Genomic DNA, 17,307 nt, shown 5'->3' with positions numbered 1-17,307 from the left:
TGCAGTTATAAAATTGGTTTGGATCTTTAAACATCATACAGCTTCAATAAAGTGCCAGAAAGACATGATGCACAATGATTGATACTGTCAGACAGAGTGAAATGAAATGATTTATCAATATTAATGGTCTTAAGAGGAAATAAAATGGTGGAAAATGGATATTAAGAGATTATTGGATGGATTTTACAGTATTAACTAGGTTTGGGCAATGTCTGCTGAATTGGCATATGGTGATGTCCATAGTGAAATATTACGATGGGCTATGATGTCGTTGATATCATTTTTATGTATTCTTTCTTTTATAATTTTTTATATCTATGTATGTAGGGAAGCACACAAAAGTTGCTGTTACAATAAACCCATGCTTCAGTTTTGTGCTCTCTGGCTGACACTCCTTATATATTCATCAGTTCTAAAACACTTAAATCATGATGTTATGATCGTAGGAGTTTCAGTGGAGGATGACATTATCCATCAGCCCAACCCTAAAGTTAACAGAAAACTTAAAAGGAGCACAAGATCACAAATTTGTAATTTGGTAAGACTGTTTCTTTTAAGGAGTTTTAATTGTTTCAGACATAATAAAAATATTTATTTGCCTCCTCTGTGCCCAGGTTGTGAAGATGTGGAGCTGGTTTTTCACTGTGACTGTCCTCCTGTCCTCCATGAAACAGGCTGAAGCTCAGGGTAAAAATAACTCCAGTTCTTTTCCATATTCTCCTCACGTGTTCGTGTGCCAGTTTCTGTACAGAAAGTGTGTCTCTATGTGCTCACATGTATTCTCCGTCACTTGCATGTGCAGGCAGGTGTAATAATGTGCAGGCAGCAGATATTGTTTTCCTCGTTGATGGGTCTTCCAGTATTGGCCGAGCTAACTTCCTGCAAGTGAAGGGATTTATGGCTGGAATCGTCAAGCCATTTGCCAGCTCTGTCAGCCAGTCAGGGATACGGTTTGGAGCGATACAGTACAGTGACACCTCCAGGTGAGTAACAGGATTAGTATTTAGATCATTGTGTCCCTTTGCATGCAATGACAAGGACTCTTGTATTATTTATGTATTAATGCGTGTTTCTCTCTCCACAGAGTTGAATTTACTTTTGCTACCTACGTGAATGGAACCGAGCTTGTCAACGCTGTACAAAATCTGAACTATAAGGGTGGAAACACGCGCACTGGCGCTGGTCTCAAGTTTGTCGCTGATAACTTTTTCAACCCTGCGTCCAGTCGGGACGTCCCAAAGGTCTGACGAGCAGCCATTCTGTCATGTTTCATAATTATAAAATTAAATATTCAGTAGGGCTGTAACAAATGTGTTTTTTTTACATTTGAATCTACTATTGAGGTTTCTATTGAGATTTTCAAAGTTTTTTTGAATAAAGTGATTCATCTGATAAAATAATATTTTTTTTGATGATTAAATCAACGCTCTTAGACGGCCCTGTTAATGCAGATGGTGCCTCTCTTTGTGTGTAGCAAGCAGGAGAGCAAGTAGATTTTTGACTCCAGTGAAAATGTTTGAAAGGCTACATGCTACCAAATATGGACTTAACCAGAATATTTCACTTTAGGGCGCCATTAATGAGCCAGAAGCCAGAAGTCCAAAACCCCAAGAGTCTTCATTTACTGCTGTAGCAAATGCTCACATTTAAAAACGTAGAACCAGCAAATGTTTGACACTTTTGCTTAAAAATTGACTGAAACAATTAAATGATTATCAAAATCGTTGGCAACAAATTTTCTTTGGATTGACTGATTAATTGACTAATTGTTGCAGCTCTGTTTTCTTGTGAATATCGGCAATGATGACTTCGATCTTTTGCCAATAAATTTTGACTCTTGGACTTGACAACGCTCTGGACTTAAACAATCCTATGCAGCCGCCACTAGAATCTACATATCTGCAAAGTTTCAGAACTACTGGGTTTAAACATAATGAATAGACTTGCAAAACAAAAGAAAAAAAGCTGCACAACATTCTGTTTTTGATTTAGAATTCAAATGTCAACATTATGAATTAAGGATTGAAGCTGTGAACTATTTGGTACAGCCCTAATATTTAACCTAACACTAATTATTTAATAATTCTACCTGTGTGTCCTCTTTAACTTTCAGATCACCATCCTGATCACAGACGGGAAGTCGCAGGACAGTGTGCAGGAACCGGCACAGAAACTGCGAAGTCAAGGGGTCCATGTTTTTGCAGTTGGTACGTTTCTCACTTGTAGTTTCTCCTCTCTAACTTAGCAGATTTTTGAGTGACTGTGATTTCCTTTTAACTTTGCCAATTCTTTTGTGTTTGTTAGGTATAAAGAGTGCAGACAGGGATGAATTGGCTCAGATCTCCTCCCAGCCCAGCAGTGATTTCACCTCCTTTGTTGGGGACTTCAAACTGCTGAACACTCTTCTTCCTCTAGTGAGCCCTCGAGTGTGTTCCAAAGCAGGAGGAGTGTATGCTAGCGATGGTATGTGGGCTTACTTAGATAGCATGACATCAATACACTGAAATACACACAGTCACAAATATGTGTCTGATTATTATCTCATGCTTTTTTGTCGGACTGTGAACCTGCGTTTAATTACATGTTTCATTCTGCTTCCCTCTCCTCTCCTCTCCTCTCCTCCCCTCTTCTCTTCTCTCAGAGGCGTTTTCTGGTCCATCCAACCTTCAGTTCACAGGCCAGACATCTGATTCTCTCCGGTTTCGCTGGAATCAAGCTGGGGGACCGGTGAGCGGATATGTGGTCCAGTACGTGCCGCTCTCTGGCCTGGGTCAGCCTATCACAGCAGAACTGCGTCAGGTGAGTCCAGGTGTTGGACAGTATCATTTACAGTAGCATCTACATTTATACACTACGGATAAAGAACACAACAAACCATGAATTTAAAATGTGTTTGAAAAAACTTACCACATTATTCACACAAATACATACACAGACTATATGACATTTGTTCAGCATGGAAACGGACACACATTTGCACTCTATACTTAACAAATGTAACACACCATTACTAACTCCTCCTCTGTCAAAACAATGTTGAATAAGTCGGGGACGAAGTGACATGACACAGTGTCAATCACAACTACCTAGATAATGTCAGCAATCACTGACAAATAATGTTAAACTAGCTAGTAATACACTTATCAGCAGCTAACAGACAGATTTACATTTCTGTTATTGTCCAATTTGTTCATTTTAAAGCTATCGTTACTCAGGACCTCCCTATATAAAACACAGTGACAGTAAACTCACCTTGTATTTTCATTTTGAAATCATGCAGCGATAATTTTGATAAGAATTTTTAATTTAGTTTTAGTGTTAGTTGCTTACTGAAAATTTTAGTGAGTTTAAGTCACATTTTAGTCTTTTTTTTTTTATTTTGGTCATAATTTTAGTCAATGCTTTGGTCATAGTTGTAGTTAACATTTTTGTGATAATTTTAGTTAGTGTTTTAGTCATACTTTTTGTCATTTTAAATTTTTCACTTTATTCAAAACTGTTTATTCTTTATCCTTCAATAAAGTTCAAATTGAATGGTGTGGATCTGAAATAAGCAAATTACTTTTCACTGTTACAGAAATAATGCTCTTCTTCAATTATTCATAGCATTTCTTTTGCATTTTCCTCTGCCAGTTGGCGACCCAATAAAAAAAAAAAGGGCTCTGATTCAGTTTGGGTTGCGACTCTAAGTTTGGGAAACAATGACCTAGATTGAAGTGGCAATTTGGAGTTTTAGGAGCCAAAGTCAATATTGCTTTGTGAGAAGAACACGTGCCTTCAGGCTGAGTATAGACATGTCTAATGGGTGGATCGTATTTATGTAGATGCTGTAGAGATTAAAGCTTGGAAGAGCAAAGAGTGAAATTCCCTTCTGTGTACCCTAACCTGACCCTGCCAGACCTGATGAAGATAGGAGAAAACCATCTGTCATTCGACTTGTCATTAACTTTGCAAAAACTTGTTTTAGCCTTGTCTGTATAAACACATACCTCTGTCTCTCCCTGCAGGAGACTGTCTCAGCCAGCCAGAGGACCTTTACCGCACGAGAGCTGAGATCAGGAACTGACTACCTGGTCACTGTCATCGCCCAATACCCCAACAGTGTGGGAGAGTCTATTTCTGCCAAACAACGAACCAGTGAGTGAAAAGTGAAGGACACAAATTCCTAATGGTAACACAGCCTCTCTCATGTTAAACTTAAGTTTAACATGTTACCTTTTTTTTTACATAGGGTCTTTGCCAGGGGTGTCCAGTCTACGTCTGATCCAGGCAGGCTTCTTCTCCCTCTCTGTGGGCTGGGATCAGCCTTCATCTGCTGTCCAGGGCTACAGACTCACCTATGGACCACGAGGTCAGGCACACATACATACCTCTGTTTCTATTTCTATTTCTATTTCTATTTCTATTTCTGTCTTTCTCTTTCTGTCTGCCTCCCTTCTGACTTGTGTATTTGTGTTTTTGTAATATTCAGTAACTTAGTAACAGACAGCAACATCTCTTTTGAACCCCAAAAAAAACACACATACTAAAATGCCTTTTCCTCACTTGCTTAGTTTTACTGTGGTATTCCTCAAGGGTCTGTTCTTGGGCCTCTGCTATGTTCAATTAACATGTTTTCTCTCAGTTAGATCATTCAAATGATGACACTCAGTGATGTCTAGATAGTCTCCTTGCCTTCCTCGAGGATATCAAATATGAAGCAGACTTCTAGAAACTTGGTGGAATAGTAGACGCTGATCTCTGTTCTGATGCTTAAGTGAAGAATGTCGTGCAGTCATGCTTTTCTCAGCTCTGTTTCTGTCTGATTTACACAAGGCAGTACATGCTTTCATTACGTCTTGCCTGCACGAATAATCAAATGTATTTTACCTTCCTACTCTTGCAGTTTTATAATTTTAATCACTCCCCAGTGTGTTTATGTTATTTGATCCTTCTGTTATTTATATTATTCTACTGGGTTTTACCCGATGTTAAGTTTGTTATTATCATTATTATTATTATTATTGTTATTATTAGAGAATAGCATGACAGAATTATCTTGTCACAAACACTAATCTTGGCAGAATGAAGGATTACAGTAAAAATGATGGAGGAAAAGAAGCTACAGTTATCAGTGACAGCTAATCTGTTGGTGGCAAGTTGGAAACATGTTGAGAATGTACAGCAGTGCAGGGAATATAAGCTTCTCTAACACTTTATAGAACCCTCCTCAGGCGCTGACTGTCAGTCAGGACTTTTATTGGCCAATCATTACTGAAAATATCAAGAACATTTTATCATCACCAGTCTTAAAATTGGATAGACAGAGAGAACCTTTACTTATATCATGGATTGTCAGTAATTTTGTCCTTGCATTTCTAGAGACAGGGTGTGGCACATATCATAACAGTGTCAAGATGTCTGGGTGCTTATACCATGATTCAGGAGTGAAAAGTAGCCCCTGAGGGCTGATATAAACAGTTTCTCCTCCTTCTGAACATGTGGCAGGAGTGCCAGTCTCACATGGAGCTCCTCTTCTGACTTGTTTGGCTTGTGTGTGTGTGTGTGTGTGTGTGTGTGTGTGTGTGTGTGTGTGTGTGTGTGTGTGTGTGTGTGTGTGTGTGTGTGTGTGTGTGTGTGTGTGTGTGTGTTTAAGAGTATTCAAATGAGGTCAGTGTGTATCCTGTAATGAGAGGTGCGATGTTTCTACCTGTTCCTTTGGCTGCTGGTTCTAGCAAATATACACGCTATCATGTTCTGTACAGACACACACAGACTGTGCCCCGCCTCTGAACAATATTTCAATCAGGAGAAACAAGTGAATGGAATAAAGATAAGTGTTTATTTTACAGATGATATTTAGGGATGTAACAATGCTGAAAACACAGAGTATGGCAGAATCATGATAAAAAAGTCCATGATGATGATATTTAGCATGGTATTAAAAGCCTAAGAAAAATGACAATGACACTTCCTTTATTAGTTAATAAATCTGATGTGTTAATTTTTTTTTTTGTTCTTGTAAAAATTTTCCTTTGTGCTTCTGCTTTCTTTTTTAATATATAAAATTAATCTAGCCAGCCATGAGCTAAGTATGTGGCAAAATGGGCATGTATTTTTATGCATGTGCAACTGCAAAACAAAAACAATGCAGCATTCAGTAGCAGGCCTTTTGTAAAAATAAAATAAACAAGTAGATTAATTGATTAACCATGTGATATCATGGTAGATATTGTCACGGTCCGGTACAGTATTGAAACATAGATAATAATGATAATAATGGTGATAATTCATCTTGACTTTAAGATTTTGGTGCTGAGAATTGAGGAGCGTCCTCATGGAGTCAAGACACTGTTGGTGGTGGCTGACAGCGATGGTTGGATCAGTTCTGTGGGATCAATACTTTGATAAAACTACTCATTTGGTATTGATCCCCTTTAAATAATTTAGATAATAAAATTAAATAAATACAGCACGTTGGTGGCTGCATCACTGCTTAACATTTTCTATAATTTTGTAGCATCCAATCTTTGTGCAAATAAACAGCCTGGTGTGGTGCGACTCTTAACCTGTAGATAAAAATACAGGACGATTCACTATTTGTTACAAGGAAGTGCCACATTTACCACAAACATTTCTATTACATCATACTCATATTTGCTTTTGTATTAAGTTTGTTATTGGGGATAATGATCTGTTTCATCTGACTGTCCAGTCGTTTTTGTTCTAAAAGTAATGTAATATTTTGAAAAATCACATATCTATTTAAAGGAGAAATCTGTAATATATTCACTGCACAAAATCCTAAAATAACTGTGATATGTCATCAGAAATAAGGAAACAATACTGTCTTCTCCGACAACCAGCGGCAGCCGGCTTGTTCTCCTTTATTTTGGCCTGTTTGATTCTGAACACTACATAGAGCTAAAATTAATACAGTATGTTTGCTGAATGAATTAGTGTTTGTTATAAGTCATAAGATGTCCATAGTGAAATATGTCAAATGGAGTCTGGAAGTTAGTTAAGGAGGCAGTCACTGAACTGAACTCCAGTTTGTGTATTTGTCAGAGCAGTGGGCTGGATAGAAGCTGATGGAACAGCTGAAATCACAATTGACAGCCTCAGACAATGACAGCAAGAAAATTATAAGTGAGCAGGTGTTAGAGGAGTGAAAGGCAGGATGGTAAGAGAAATAAACTACAGGCCTAAACATGCAAAAAAAAAACTGACTCAACTTTCACTGTAGCTTCATTTCTCTACAGTTGGCTGGCTGCCATTTTTAGGCTGCGTTCTCTGAGGTGAGAATGAGGTGACTTAATCAAGTGAGGACACTTTCCATATTTTCACAGCTTGTTGTCGGCTAATTAGTCTGATGACATCCTGTACAGTGTAATTATTGTGACTGCTATTAGTGCACTAATTGGTCTCCTGCATGCCCTCCATTTCTCGGTGTCCCGTCTGTTGTGTGGTTGGAAGAGCAGGTCAGCCGGCAGCTCAGCTGTTGGAGCAGTCTCTGTCTCCAGACTCCACATCCATCACCCTGGAGTCACTACAGCCCGACACGGAGTACGTCATCAGCCTCTACCCACTGTTCCCCCGAAACTCTGCATCCCCGTCCATCCTCAACGCCCGCACACGTGAGTCCACCCTCCATCCCATTGTTTTTGCCTTTTGCATTGTCATATGATGATGATAAATGCTTGTAAATTCATCAGTCATCACATAATATACAGTTGTATAATTTTGTATTATAGTTTTTCTCGCTTTGGTTATTTTTTTTTAGGTCTTAACTTTCACTGATCTGTAACTGTAATTGTCACGACCTTTTCATGCGACATCACAATACCATTGCATGCTTGCAAAAGGTCATACACTTAAAATATTTCATTCATTCTTCAAAACCAAGTTATTGTGTCAGTTATTCTGTCATCGGCTGAGCCTTCACAGAATGTTTAGATGTTTTTTCACCATGGCAGTCTACTCTAGAAATGTTTCGTGTATACAAATCTCACAAATGGTTTTGTTCTACTTTTTTGTTGACACTGATTGCTTACTGTACTATACAAGGCAGTGAGTTTTGTCTAGCTGAATGTTGTTGTGTATTGCACTAAGTGTTTTAGATTCAGATTTCAACAGTAGGTAAAAGTATACATTTGTATGTATATAGCAGATTTATTTCTATAGCAATGTGGTACATGTACTAAACAGAAAATTCACATTTAATCTTTCATGTAAACTCATATGGAATGAATAGGAAAAATGGTCACAAAATGACATCCATGCCAAAAAACCCCCCACAATGGCTGAAACGATGACAGAATGTTTAGAAGTTGTGAAGAGTTTCACTGAGGATCAAAAGGCCAACTTTATCGTAACATTATACAATCATACAGAGTACAGTTATACGGTCAGATTCAGTCTCAGTGGTGGGGGAAACAAACTCATGTTTAAATCGTAGACCATAATTCAAACCTATGCCCTTCTTTCTTTGAGATGAAAATGCTCACCACTATCTCAACAACTCATCAGTTTTCATTACCAAGACGTGTGCAAATTGTGCACAATTGTACTTATTCTTCTGCACACATGTGCCAATACAAGTGCAATTTGCTGTCGTGAACAGCAGACTAATTGTTCAGAGATTTGAAGTTATAGTCTTGAAAAAAAAAATCTTATTCTACAAATGAGCCAAAGCAAATGATAAAAACTGGGTAACAGTTTATTTGAAGTGGTGTGTATAAGCATAAGCTAAATCAGCCTTGTGCTGTACTCTGTCGTCAAACTGGCCTTATAAAATTTTAGGAGATCTTTATGACAAGTGCAAATGGTGCCACTTTAGTTGAAGTCCAGGAAATCATTCGTGACACCATTATAAAAGCATTTGCCAGTGTAATAAAACTAAGTGGCATTTTTATGACAAGTCCATTATGTACAACTTTACTTGAGGTCAAGGAAAATATTCGTGAGAAACTTGTAATGGTCTCATGACAGCTAGAGTCAAAACCAAACACATATGACAGTTTAATGTAATGTTAACACATAAAACTAAACATTTTAAGGATGTGAAGCTGTAGCGATAAAGACATTGACAGGTTATGTTGTATTGATTAATGTCAAGATGTTACAACAAAGACATTTCATACAATGTCAACGTTGCATTAAAAATGACCTAATTGAACAAATGACACTTACATTCATAAAAACTCCTTCATGCTCATGACAGGTGTCATTGCATTGTTATGACAGTGTAATGACAGTCTCATGCAAACCCTGTTAAAGAAAGTGTTACCAAAAACTGTAAGGCTACAAAATGGAGACATTTAAACAAGAGTTAAACACGATACAGTGTACGTTCACTCATACAGCAGTGATACTGTGGTACTGTGGATACTTGTGGTTTGTAATGTGTTTCAGTCTAATTACCAAATAGATTTCAAAGTGTCTGTGTGTTCATGTTTTTACACGTGTCAGTGCGCCTTGAGGCGGTGCAGCAGTTAACAGTGGAGACGGAGTCAGAGGGCAGCGTGCGTGTGCGGTGGAGAGGCGTCAGCGGTGTGAGGGCCTACCGTTTGGTCTGGGGACCGTTTACAGGTCAGGACAAGGCCGACATCGAGCAGCATCTTGGATTTCTGCCAGTTTCTACGTATTTGCATACAAATATCATGATATTTTTGTTTTCCTGTCCACAAAGGCCGAAATGTGGAGACTGTGGAGGTTGCTGGTGACAGCGAGTTTCACACTCTGTCCAACCTGCAGCCCGACACCGAGTACATCGTCACCGTCATCCCGCTGTATGAGGGCAACACTGAGGGCCCTGTAGCCACGGCCAGGTTCAAGATCGGTAGGTGTGGTTTCAATATTTCATCACAAGCTGCAAGGTATATTTATTTAATTTAGAAATTAAGGACTTTCACAGCCTGAGAGAAGAAGCTGCTCTGTCGTCTTGTCAAGAGCAGCAATTAATCAGTTACGTGTCAACTACTGAATTTGTCACATCTAATTTGATAATCAGTTATTCTTATCGATCGATTATTATTTGAGTAATTTTTTCAGTAAAAAAAAATCTATTTGCAGCTTTTTATTTGTAAATATTTTCTAGTTCTTTTCCTCTAAAACAAGACATTTGTGGACGTCACCTTGATCGATATTGTTTGTACCATTTTCATACACTTCATAGACCAAACAACTGATTGATTAATTGAGAAAATAATCAACAGATTAATCGGTAATTAAAATAGCTGTTCATTGCAGCCCAGGTCTGGTGGTACAGCAGCAGACACTTCTGTATGTCTTGCCAGACAGCAGCAGGGTGAACATGAAGTATCCTTTGGGCTCTGCACAGGCACCTCCTTGGTGTAACTGATGCTCAGTAGATGGGTACCAGTGATGTTCTGGGTGGTTTTAATCATCTGCTGCAGACTCTTCCTGTCCTGGGAAAAACACCAAACATCCCTTTCTGCTGTCTTTGAATATTCCCCTGTGTTCATTATACACTCTTCCCTCTGAAGACTCACGCACCCTAACATGGTTACTTGCCACAGATACGCTAAATTACATTCTATATTGGTGTGCTTTGTGTCTCCGATTAGTAGTTGTGGTAAAAGATTGTGTTTTGAGTGGGTGGTAGCCCTCTGCTGTGTCCTCCTGCCACGTACAGGGACAGGAAGCAGAGATGGAGAAGATGGCCCGCAGTTGTCCTCGTTGTTTGTCTCTCTTCTGCAAACCTACACATGTTACTGTTTAGTTCTGTTGAAGGCACATTTCTAGCACACCTACACACTCATTATACACACACGCCATCTGTCTCTCGTGAGTAATGCCCATATGGTGTCACTTCAGTTGCACCAGTGTTATTTGAATGGAGGCTGAGTCACTGCAGGGCTGCTGCACCGAGCAGAGAGCTGGAGGACTGGAAACCTCTGTGTGGCCTAATTCTGCTATCAAAGAAGTGAGATATTTACAGTGCTCTATGTACTGTACACCACAGTCACTTAAACTTTAGCTCAGCTTGTTTCTCCCTTGTTTGTTCCTGTTTAAACCCGTAGATTAACAACTGTCTGTTGTGTCTGTGGTTTGTGATGAGTTGGCTGTTCCCTCTCCCAAGGAAAAAATGTTGAGGTTGTTTTTTTTTTTCACTTTAAGTAAGGAACAGTTTGATTGAAGCCTTAGTATTTATTTACAAATCTATCATTACTATGAAATTTTCTAATTAAATTGTAATTGACAATAAAACCTAAACTATATGTCGGAAGACTGCATGAGTTTTAAAGTTTAAGTTACATTTTTTTATTTTGTGATTTAGGGATTTTGGTAGTTTAACCTCTTCCACATGCCCAACCACTTCAATAGCTTTGTATGGCATGTAGTCAAGAAAAATTATGTGTTGTGGAGTAAAATGTTGAATTTGTTAGTGTCTAGTCTGACAGTCAGGCCTAAAAGAGACATCAGTGAGTGTCTATTGCTCAGCCATTAGTCTGTAGAGTTTGTTTTTTTGGCCTGTGCTCTCCACTGACACTTCCCTGTTGATTTATTTCCATCACACATACAAGAAAAGACCTGTGGCCACAGGTCAGGTGTCTGTCTGTCTGTCGTGGGACTGACCCGTGTACTGATTTTTCACTCTTGGTCACAGAGAGCATTTCCTTGAACCAGGATCCACCACACCGGCAGCCTGAAGGCAGAGGTGTGATCTTGTATCTGAGATGAAAACATAACAAACAAAACAAACAACACACTAAATGATGTACCTGTCAGTGAGAGAATATTGGCTCCTCCTCAAAAGAGTCAATTTTTTAAATATTTCACAACAGAGTACTGACCCCGGAAGATGAGACCGCTGAAGTTCTAGCACGAATATGTGCAGGTTGTGTATGTGAATGTGGTAGAAATACTGCATCTGACTGTTGAGCTGCTGAATTATGGGTTTGAAATGGTTTCATAGTAGCATATTCATACTGTTCTGTTGTTTTGCTCTGGGGCAAGTGAGATACTCAGTTATGTCAAACAGAGAAGCTCAAACCCCCAATTCTCATGATGTTTCCTTACACATGACATTGAATCTCCACTACACTTTGGAAGTGAGATGCTGGCTGTTTCACTCGGAGGAATTATCTTCCGTCAGTCTTATAATTGTTTGCCTGCAGCATAAGATAAGACATGAAACCAAGTGTGATGTGTCAGGTTGTGACATTTAAGCAGACAAACCAGGATTTGTGTGTTTGAAATCTGAAGTTTCAAGTAACTGCAACTGTGTGTGTGTGTGTGTGTGTGTGTGTGTGTGTGTGTGTGTGTGTGTGTGTGTGTGTGTGTGTGTGTGTGTGGTGATGAAGTGTTGGTTATGTTGCTCAGGATGATTTACCCTTTAACTTCAGATGCAAAAATTGAAATAGAGGCTAATGTCTATAAACAGATATCTGCATATGAATGAAGATAATTTTTTAATAAAAGCTAAATTTTCATCAGATCATAGCCAGTGGGCTAAATTTCAGATGAACTTTAGAATGTATTTTGCACAGAAGCAACCACTAAACCAGTAAACTTTTCAGTGTACATATGGGCATTGTATTATTGCTTTAAGACAGACTTGAAAAAATGTGAATAATATCCTTAAACATTTTCATTATTGGATTGATAGGATTAGAGCTTTGCTCATGTCATATTACATAATGACATATTTATTACATAATGCGTGTTTCCCTCAGAGCGTCAGGAGCAGCAGGTTCTCAGGGCAGCTACCACCGGCCCCTCCTCTATTCGCCTCACCTGGAGAATCATTCAGTCCTCTCAGGGTTACCGCCTGCAGTGGCAGGAGGGAGAAGGTCAGATTTACATGTCACGCACACTCAAACATTCACTTTTCCATTTTGCCCCCTTTTTGTACTTAAGTTAAAAGTTTCTGCAGTTTTAAGGAGGAATATAATTATTATTGTGATGACATGACATTATTTTGACATGTAATGATACATGCTGTAAAGGCAAAGAAGGAATTACATTGAACTTCGTGTTCATACAAAATATAATCGTTTGAAATCTTATTTTGATTTTAATTAACCTTGTTTGTGTTAATATACTGTATGATCAGCCTGGCATGTAGTCTCATAATGTATTAGACACCAGCTCCACTTTTAAATTGCAAGTATAGAACATATATCCATCGTTCCACCATTGTTCTGTGTCCAGGAGGCCGTGTTCAGAGCCTGTCCTTTCCTAGAAGCACTACCAGCTATGAGCTAACAGGCCTTCAGCCCAACACAGAATATATCATCACCCTGTTCACCCTGTTCGAAGGTCGTGAGGAGGCCACACCTGTCTCAACCACATCCGTAGGTCAGTAACTCAGGTGGAGGGCACTAAATTCTGAATCTGGATTGATTTATGGGTCATAAACGTGCTGAGGCTGAATTCTAAGTGGTTCAAGATATGTTTCCATGTAGATATCGTTGTTTAAAAGTTTCATGATGTCCTAATCTCCTGATGTTGCAGAGGAACAGCCAGTGGGGAGGGTGTCCAACCTGAGAGTTGTGGAGTCTCTGGGCAGTACTGTCAGACTCGGCTGGACGGGTGTAGCCGGGGCCACACAGTACCGCGTCATTATCCTGAACACAGAAGGTGCAGTGTCTGATTTTATTATTTATTCTGATTCATTTTGTGCCCAGTTATGAATTAAAACATCTTGTGCATCTGTGTGTTTCATGTCGTGTCAGTGGGAACAGAGGAAATCCGTAATATCCCTGGAAACCTGACAACCCTCGACCTCAGAGACCTGACTGTGGGAGTGTCTTATGGTGTCAGTGTCACTGCACTGGTGGGGGAAAATGAAGGAGACCCAGTAACTGTCTACATTAAACCAGGTGGGCCATCGTGTTTTTTGTTACTGTAAGCCAAATCCAAAAAAATCACATCAAAACTTGAATATAATTCATTCTGTGCTGTTTTCATGTAATTATTAGCATGTTGTTACGCCTGGAGGAGATCATGCAACCTAGCATTTTTTTTGCACATCTATGACTGTATGCTCAAGCTTTGAATTTTACCACATGAGGCCCTCTATGCCCTTCATTTCAGAGCAAGGTGTTGGCAGAGTGACGAACCTCAGAGTGACAAATGCAAACAGTCGGAGAATTCGGATTGCCTGGATAGGTGTTACTGGGGCAACAGGGTACAGGGTTACCTGGAGACAAGGCAACAGTAAGTGTTATGTGTTTGTGAGCTCATCCTTTTGAATCCCTTATTATTGTATTTAGTCATTTACATCAAACTGAAGATGAGCAAAAGCTGTATTTTTAGATCTTACCTCATGATCCTGTAATAAACGGGTAGCAGCGGACTTTGAAGCTGGCTTTGCAGCTTCATATCTTTACTTCTCTCTTTGTTTTGGCTTGAAGTCATTTTTTCTATGTGCATGATTTTATATTTCCTCATGTTCTGCCTTGCAGATGCGGAGCAGTCTCGTGTTCTCGGGGCGGCGTCCACGGCCTACACTATCGACGGCCTGCAGCCAGATGAGGCGCTGGTAATTGGTGTTGCACCTGTGGTTGATCAGCGCGTTGGCGAGGTTGTCACACTGACCTCTCGGACTAATCCCCACGGTGGATCCGTGTCTGGCCTTCGTATAGTTGATGTCACATCTCAGAGGATACGCATTGCCTGGTCACTTTCCACCAGGGCAACTGGCTATAAGATCACTTGGCGCCGTGACGATGGTAAGAATTGATTAGGATTAATACAAGAGCTGCGATGATTAGTTGATTAATTAATTAAGCAATTAAAAGAAAACTATCAATGAATAGTTTCAGTTGTTTTTCAAGCAGAAGTATCAAAAAATTGCTGGTTCCTCGTTCTTAAATGTAAGGATGTGGTGCTTTTCTTTGTCATTAATGACAGTAAATGATTCTTTGGGTTTTGGACTGTTGGTTGGAAAAACAAGCTATTTGAAGATGTTGACATTTTACACATTAAAGGAGTAACTGATTAATTGTGAAAATAATTGGCAGATTAATAATAATGAAAAGAATTGTTAGTTTGCAGCCCTAATAAATACTAAGCATTTTACAAACATGAGATACATCGAAATATACGATAATGGGACAACATCATGAATAGTGTGTAGATTTGGGTAGTGCTGTGATTGTCATGTGATTGGGTTTGTGTGTGAGTTCTTGTTCCCAAACTTTAGCTATTTAAACTTCATCTGGAGACGACACAAATGTCTACGTTTAATTTGTGTTTTTCTTGGTGCAGGAACGGAAACAACTCGTACTGTCCCTGCCAACGTCTCTTCCTTCACCATTGATGGACTACAGGCAGATTCAGCCTATAGCGTGTTGGTTTCTTCGTTGAGTGGCTCTCGAGAGGGAAGTCCTTCCACCCTTGTCATCAGAACAGGTACCAAACTGAATCTGCTACTGTTATCCAGAGTGTGCTTTTGGAGAAACGTGGTTATGAGAAGGAGGATTCAAAATAGATTAAATGATTGATTGTTTCTTGTTCTGACCTTCAGAGTCAGATCAGACTGTGGTCGGGACTGTGACATCACTGCAAGTCCAGGAGACTCGTGGAGAAGTTGTCCGAGTCACTTGGGTTGGCGTGCAGGGAGCAACAGCTTATCGAGTGTTGTGGAGGAGAACAGATGGTAGATTGTCCATTTATACTTTCATACATCTCACATCTTAGAGCAGTGATCAATGTTTCTTTCAAAGCATCAGATTTCCCTTCAAATATACTTCAGAGAAATCGTATTCTTCTGTGGTGGATGTTTAATGTGTTACACTACTCACACTTGCAATTATGGGCTGTTGCAGGCGGTGAGGAGAGGAGTCAGCTGGTCGGGGGAGATGTGACTGCAGTGGATTTAGACCAGTTGGACCCCGGAGCCCAGTACGAGGTGCAGGTCATGGCTTTAGTTCAAAACCGAGAGGGAACCCCTGTGTCTGTCAGAATCACCACACGTAAGTCCCGTCTTCCTTTTTTCACACATTATTTCAAGATTCCCACAAGTTTTAATAACCCCCAGGACCCTCCTGTAGACTGGAGAAAATAAATAATGGAATTAAAGGGATAGTTCAGATAGTTCAGCCCCCAGTTTGGAGAAGCAGCAGGAGTACAGACGGGAAGTTAAGTATTGTACTGCTGTGGACAGGGTTAGCAGCAAAACATCTGTTCAAATGTACACTTTATTTAGAATATTTTCAATGCTTTACGTTTTTGTCAGACAGCCTTTTCTGGAAGGCTTTTTTTCTGGAAGGAAACATAAGCCAAATATCACTCTGTCTCACTCAACCAGACTCCTCTGGCAAAAACAGTAAGTTTGTGTTATTTTGTGACTTTGGTAAATCCGAAACCGTCCTTTTAAAACACCAAGGTCATACAATAACACAAACTAGCTGATCAAGGCAGCAGTAAACCAGCAACCCCTGTGTTCTCCAAGCTAAAATGACTGATTTTGCCCATGGAGTTGCTTGATTTGGAGAGAGCACTACTTGGCTCATTTATCAGGAGTTTTCTGTCAGAAAAGGCTGAATGGTAGCAAAGTACAGTGTTGATATTGATTTTTTTTAGGTTGGCCTTTTTAAGGTGGTTAAAATATGTTTTGTTGCTGACCCCCACTTATCTTCCATGCTGGTACCCCTCTCTGCTTCTCCAAACTGGAGGCATGTAGACTGCCATCTACTACAGGTAAAACACTACCTGTGGATAAGTTTCTAATACATCCCCACTTCAAATGATCCAAACTATCTCTCGAGGCCTTTAAAGTCTTCTTAGAAGATTCAGCAAACCTTGAACGTCACTTAAAACCCTTTGAACTTAATCCTATCATGGCAGTGCTGTCATACTCATGTGCAATAGTTGAGTATTGCACCATATATGTGTCAAATTAAATCTCTGTGCACAGCTGGTGCAGTCACCCCCCCTCCCACATTACCTGCCACAACTTTGCAAGTGGCAGAGGTTACCCAGAATTCTGTGCGGCTTGGCTGGAATCCACTACCAGGTGCCACTGGATATATTCTACGCTGGAGAGGGGAGTCAGGTGAAACATACCTTTATACATGTTAGAAATTATATTTCCTGTAGACTCTTACATGTCTGCTTCTCTACAGTCCTTTAACTGTTAACATTTCTCAGATCTTGGTCAAGGCTTGTCCGTTACGCTCCCTGCTGCGTCCAGCTCTTACCAGGTGACCGGGTTGCGTTTGGGCCGTCGATATCGTTTTACCGTGCAGCCCACCTTTGCGAGTGGATTGGGAAGAGAGAGCTCTGTAGATGAGCGCACTGGTAACACAGCAACACACAACGCACCTTACATACTTAACATACCTATAAACACCT

At 39.8% G+C, this 17,307-nt stretch overlaps 1 protein-coding gene across 1 annotated transcript in view; it reads left to right on the top strand.

Annotated features, from left to right (window-relative positions):
• The window catches only part of col7a1 (collagen, type VII, alpha 1), a 90,938-nt gene that overhangs the window by 14,388 nt on the left and 59,243 nt on the right, over nt 1–17,307 (top strand). The window contains exons 2-23 of the mRNA XM_084743036.1: nt 615–687; nt 803–983; nt 1,085–1,241; nt 2,114–2,207; nt 2,305–2,463; nt 2,642–2,799; nt 4,008–4,137; nt 4,232–4,351; nt 7,461–7,616; nt 9,451–9,570; nt 9,671–9,820; nt 12,681–12,797; nt 13,159–13,305; nt 13,462–13,587; nt 13,683–13,829; nt 14,044–14,166; nt 14,415–14,681; nt 15,220–15,363; nt 15,479–15,610; nt 15,780–15,926; nt 16,871–17,008; nt 17,104–17,253. Coding sequence (XP_084599162.1) covers nt 624–687; nt 803–983; nt 1,085–1,241; nt 2,114–2,207; nt 2,305–2,463; nt 2,642–2,799; nt 4,008–4,137; nt 4,232–4,351; nt 7,461–7,616; nt 9,451–9,570; nt 9,671–9,820; nt 12,681–12,797; nt 13,159–13,305; nt 13,462–13,587; nt 13,683–13,829; nt 14,044–14,166; nt 14,415–14,681; nt 15,220–15,363; nt 15,479–15,610; nt 15,780–15,926; nt 16,871–17,008; nt 17,104–17,253 — 3,127 coding nt within the window. The 5' untranslated portion in view covers nt 615–623. The remainder of the gene's footprint in view (nt 1–614; nt 688–802; nt 984–1,084; nt 1,242–2,113; nt 2,208–2,304; nt 2,464–2,641; nt 2,800–4,007; nt 4,138–4,231; nt 4,352–7,460; nt 7,617–9,450; nt 9,571–9,670; nt 9,821–12,680; nt 12,798–13,158; nt 13,306–13,461; nt 13,588–13,682; nt 13,830–14,043; nt 14,167–14,414; nt 14,682–15,219; nt 15,364–15,478; nt 15,611–15,779; nt 15,927–16,870; nt 17,009–17,103; nt 17,254–17,307) is intronic.

Source organism: Lutjanus erythropterus, chromosome 2, assembly GCF_056507025.1.
Source record: "Lutjanus erythropterus isolate fLutEry1 chromosome 2, fLutEry1.hap2, whole genome shotgun sequence".
In the NCBI taxonomy this organism is placed as follows: domain Eukaryota; kingdom Metazoa; phylum Chordata; class Actinopteri; order Lutjaniformes; family Lutjanidae; genus Lutjanus; species Lutjanus erythropterus.
This window is presented reverse-complemented; position numbering and strand designations above follow the sequence as displayed.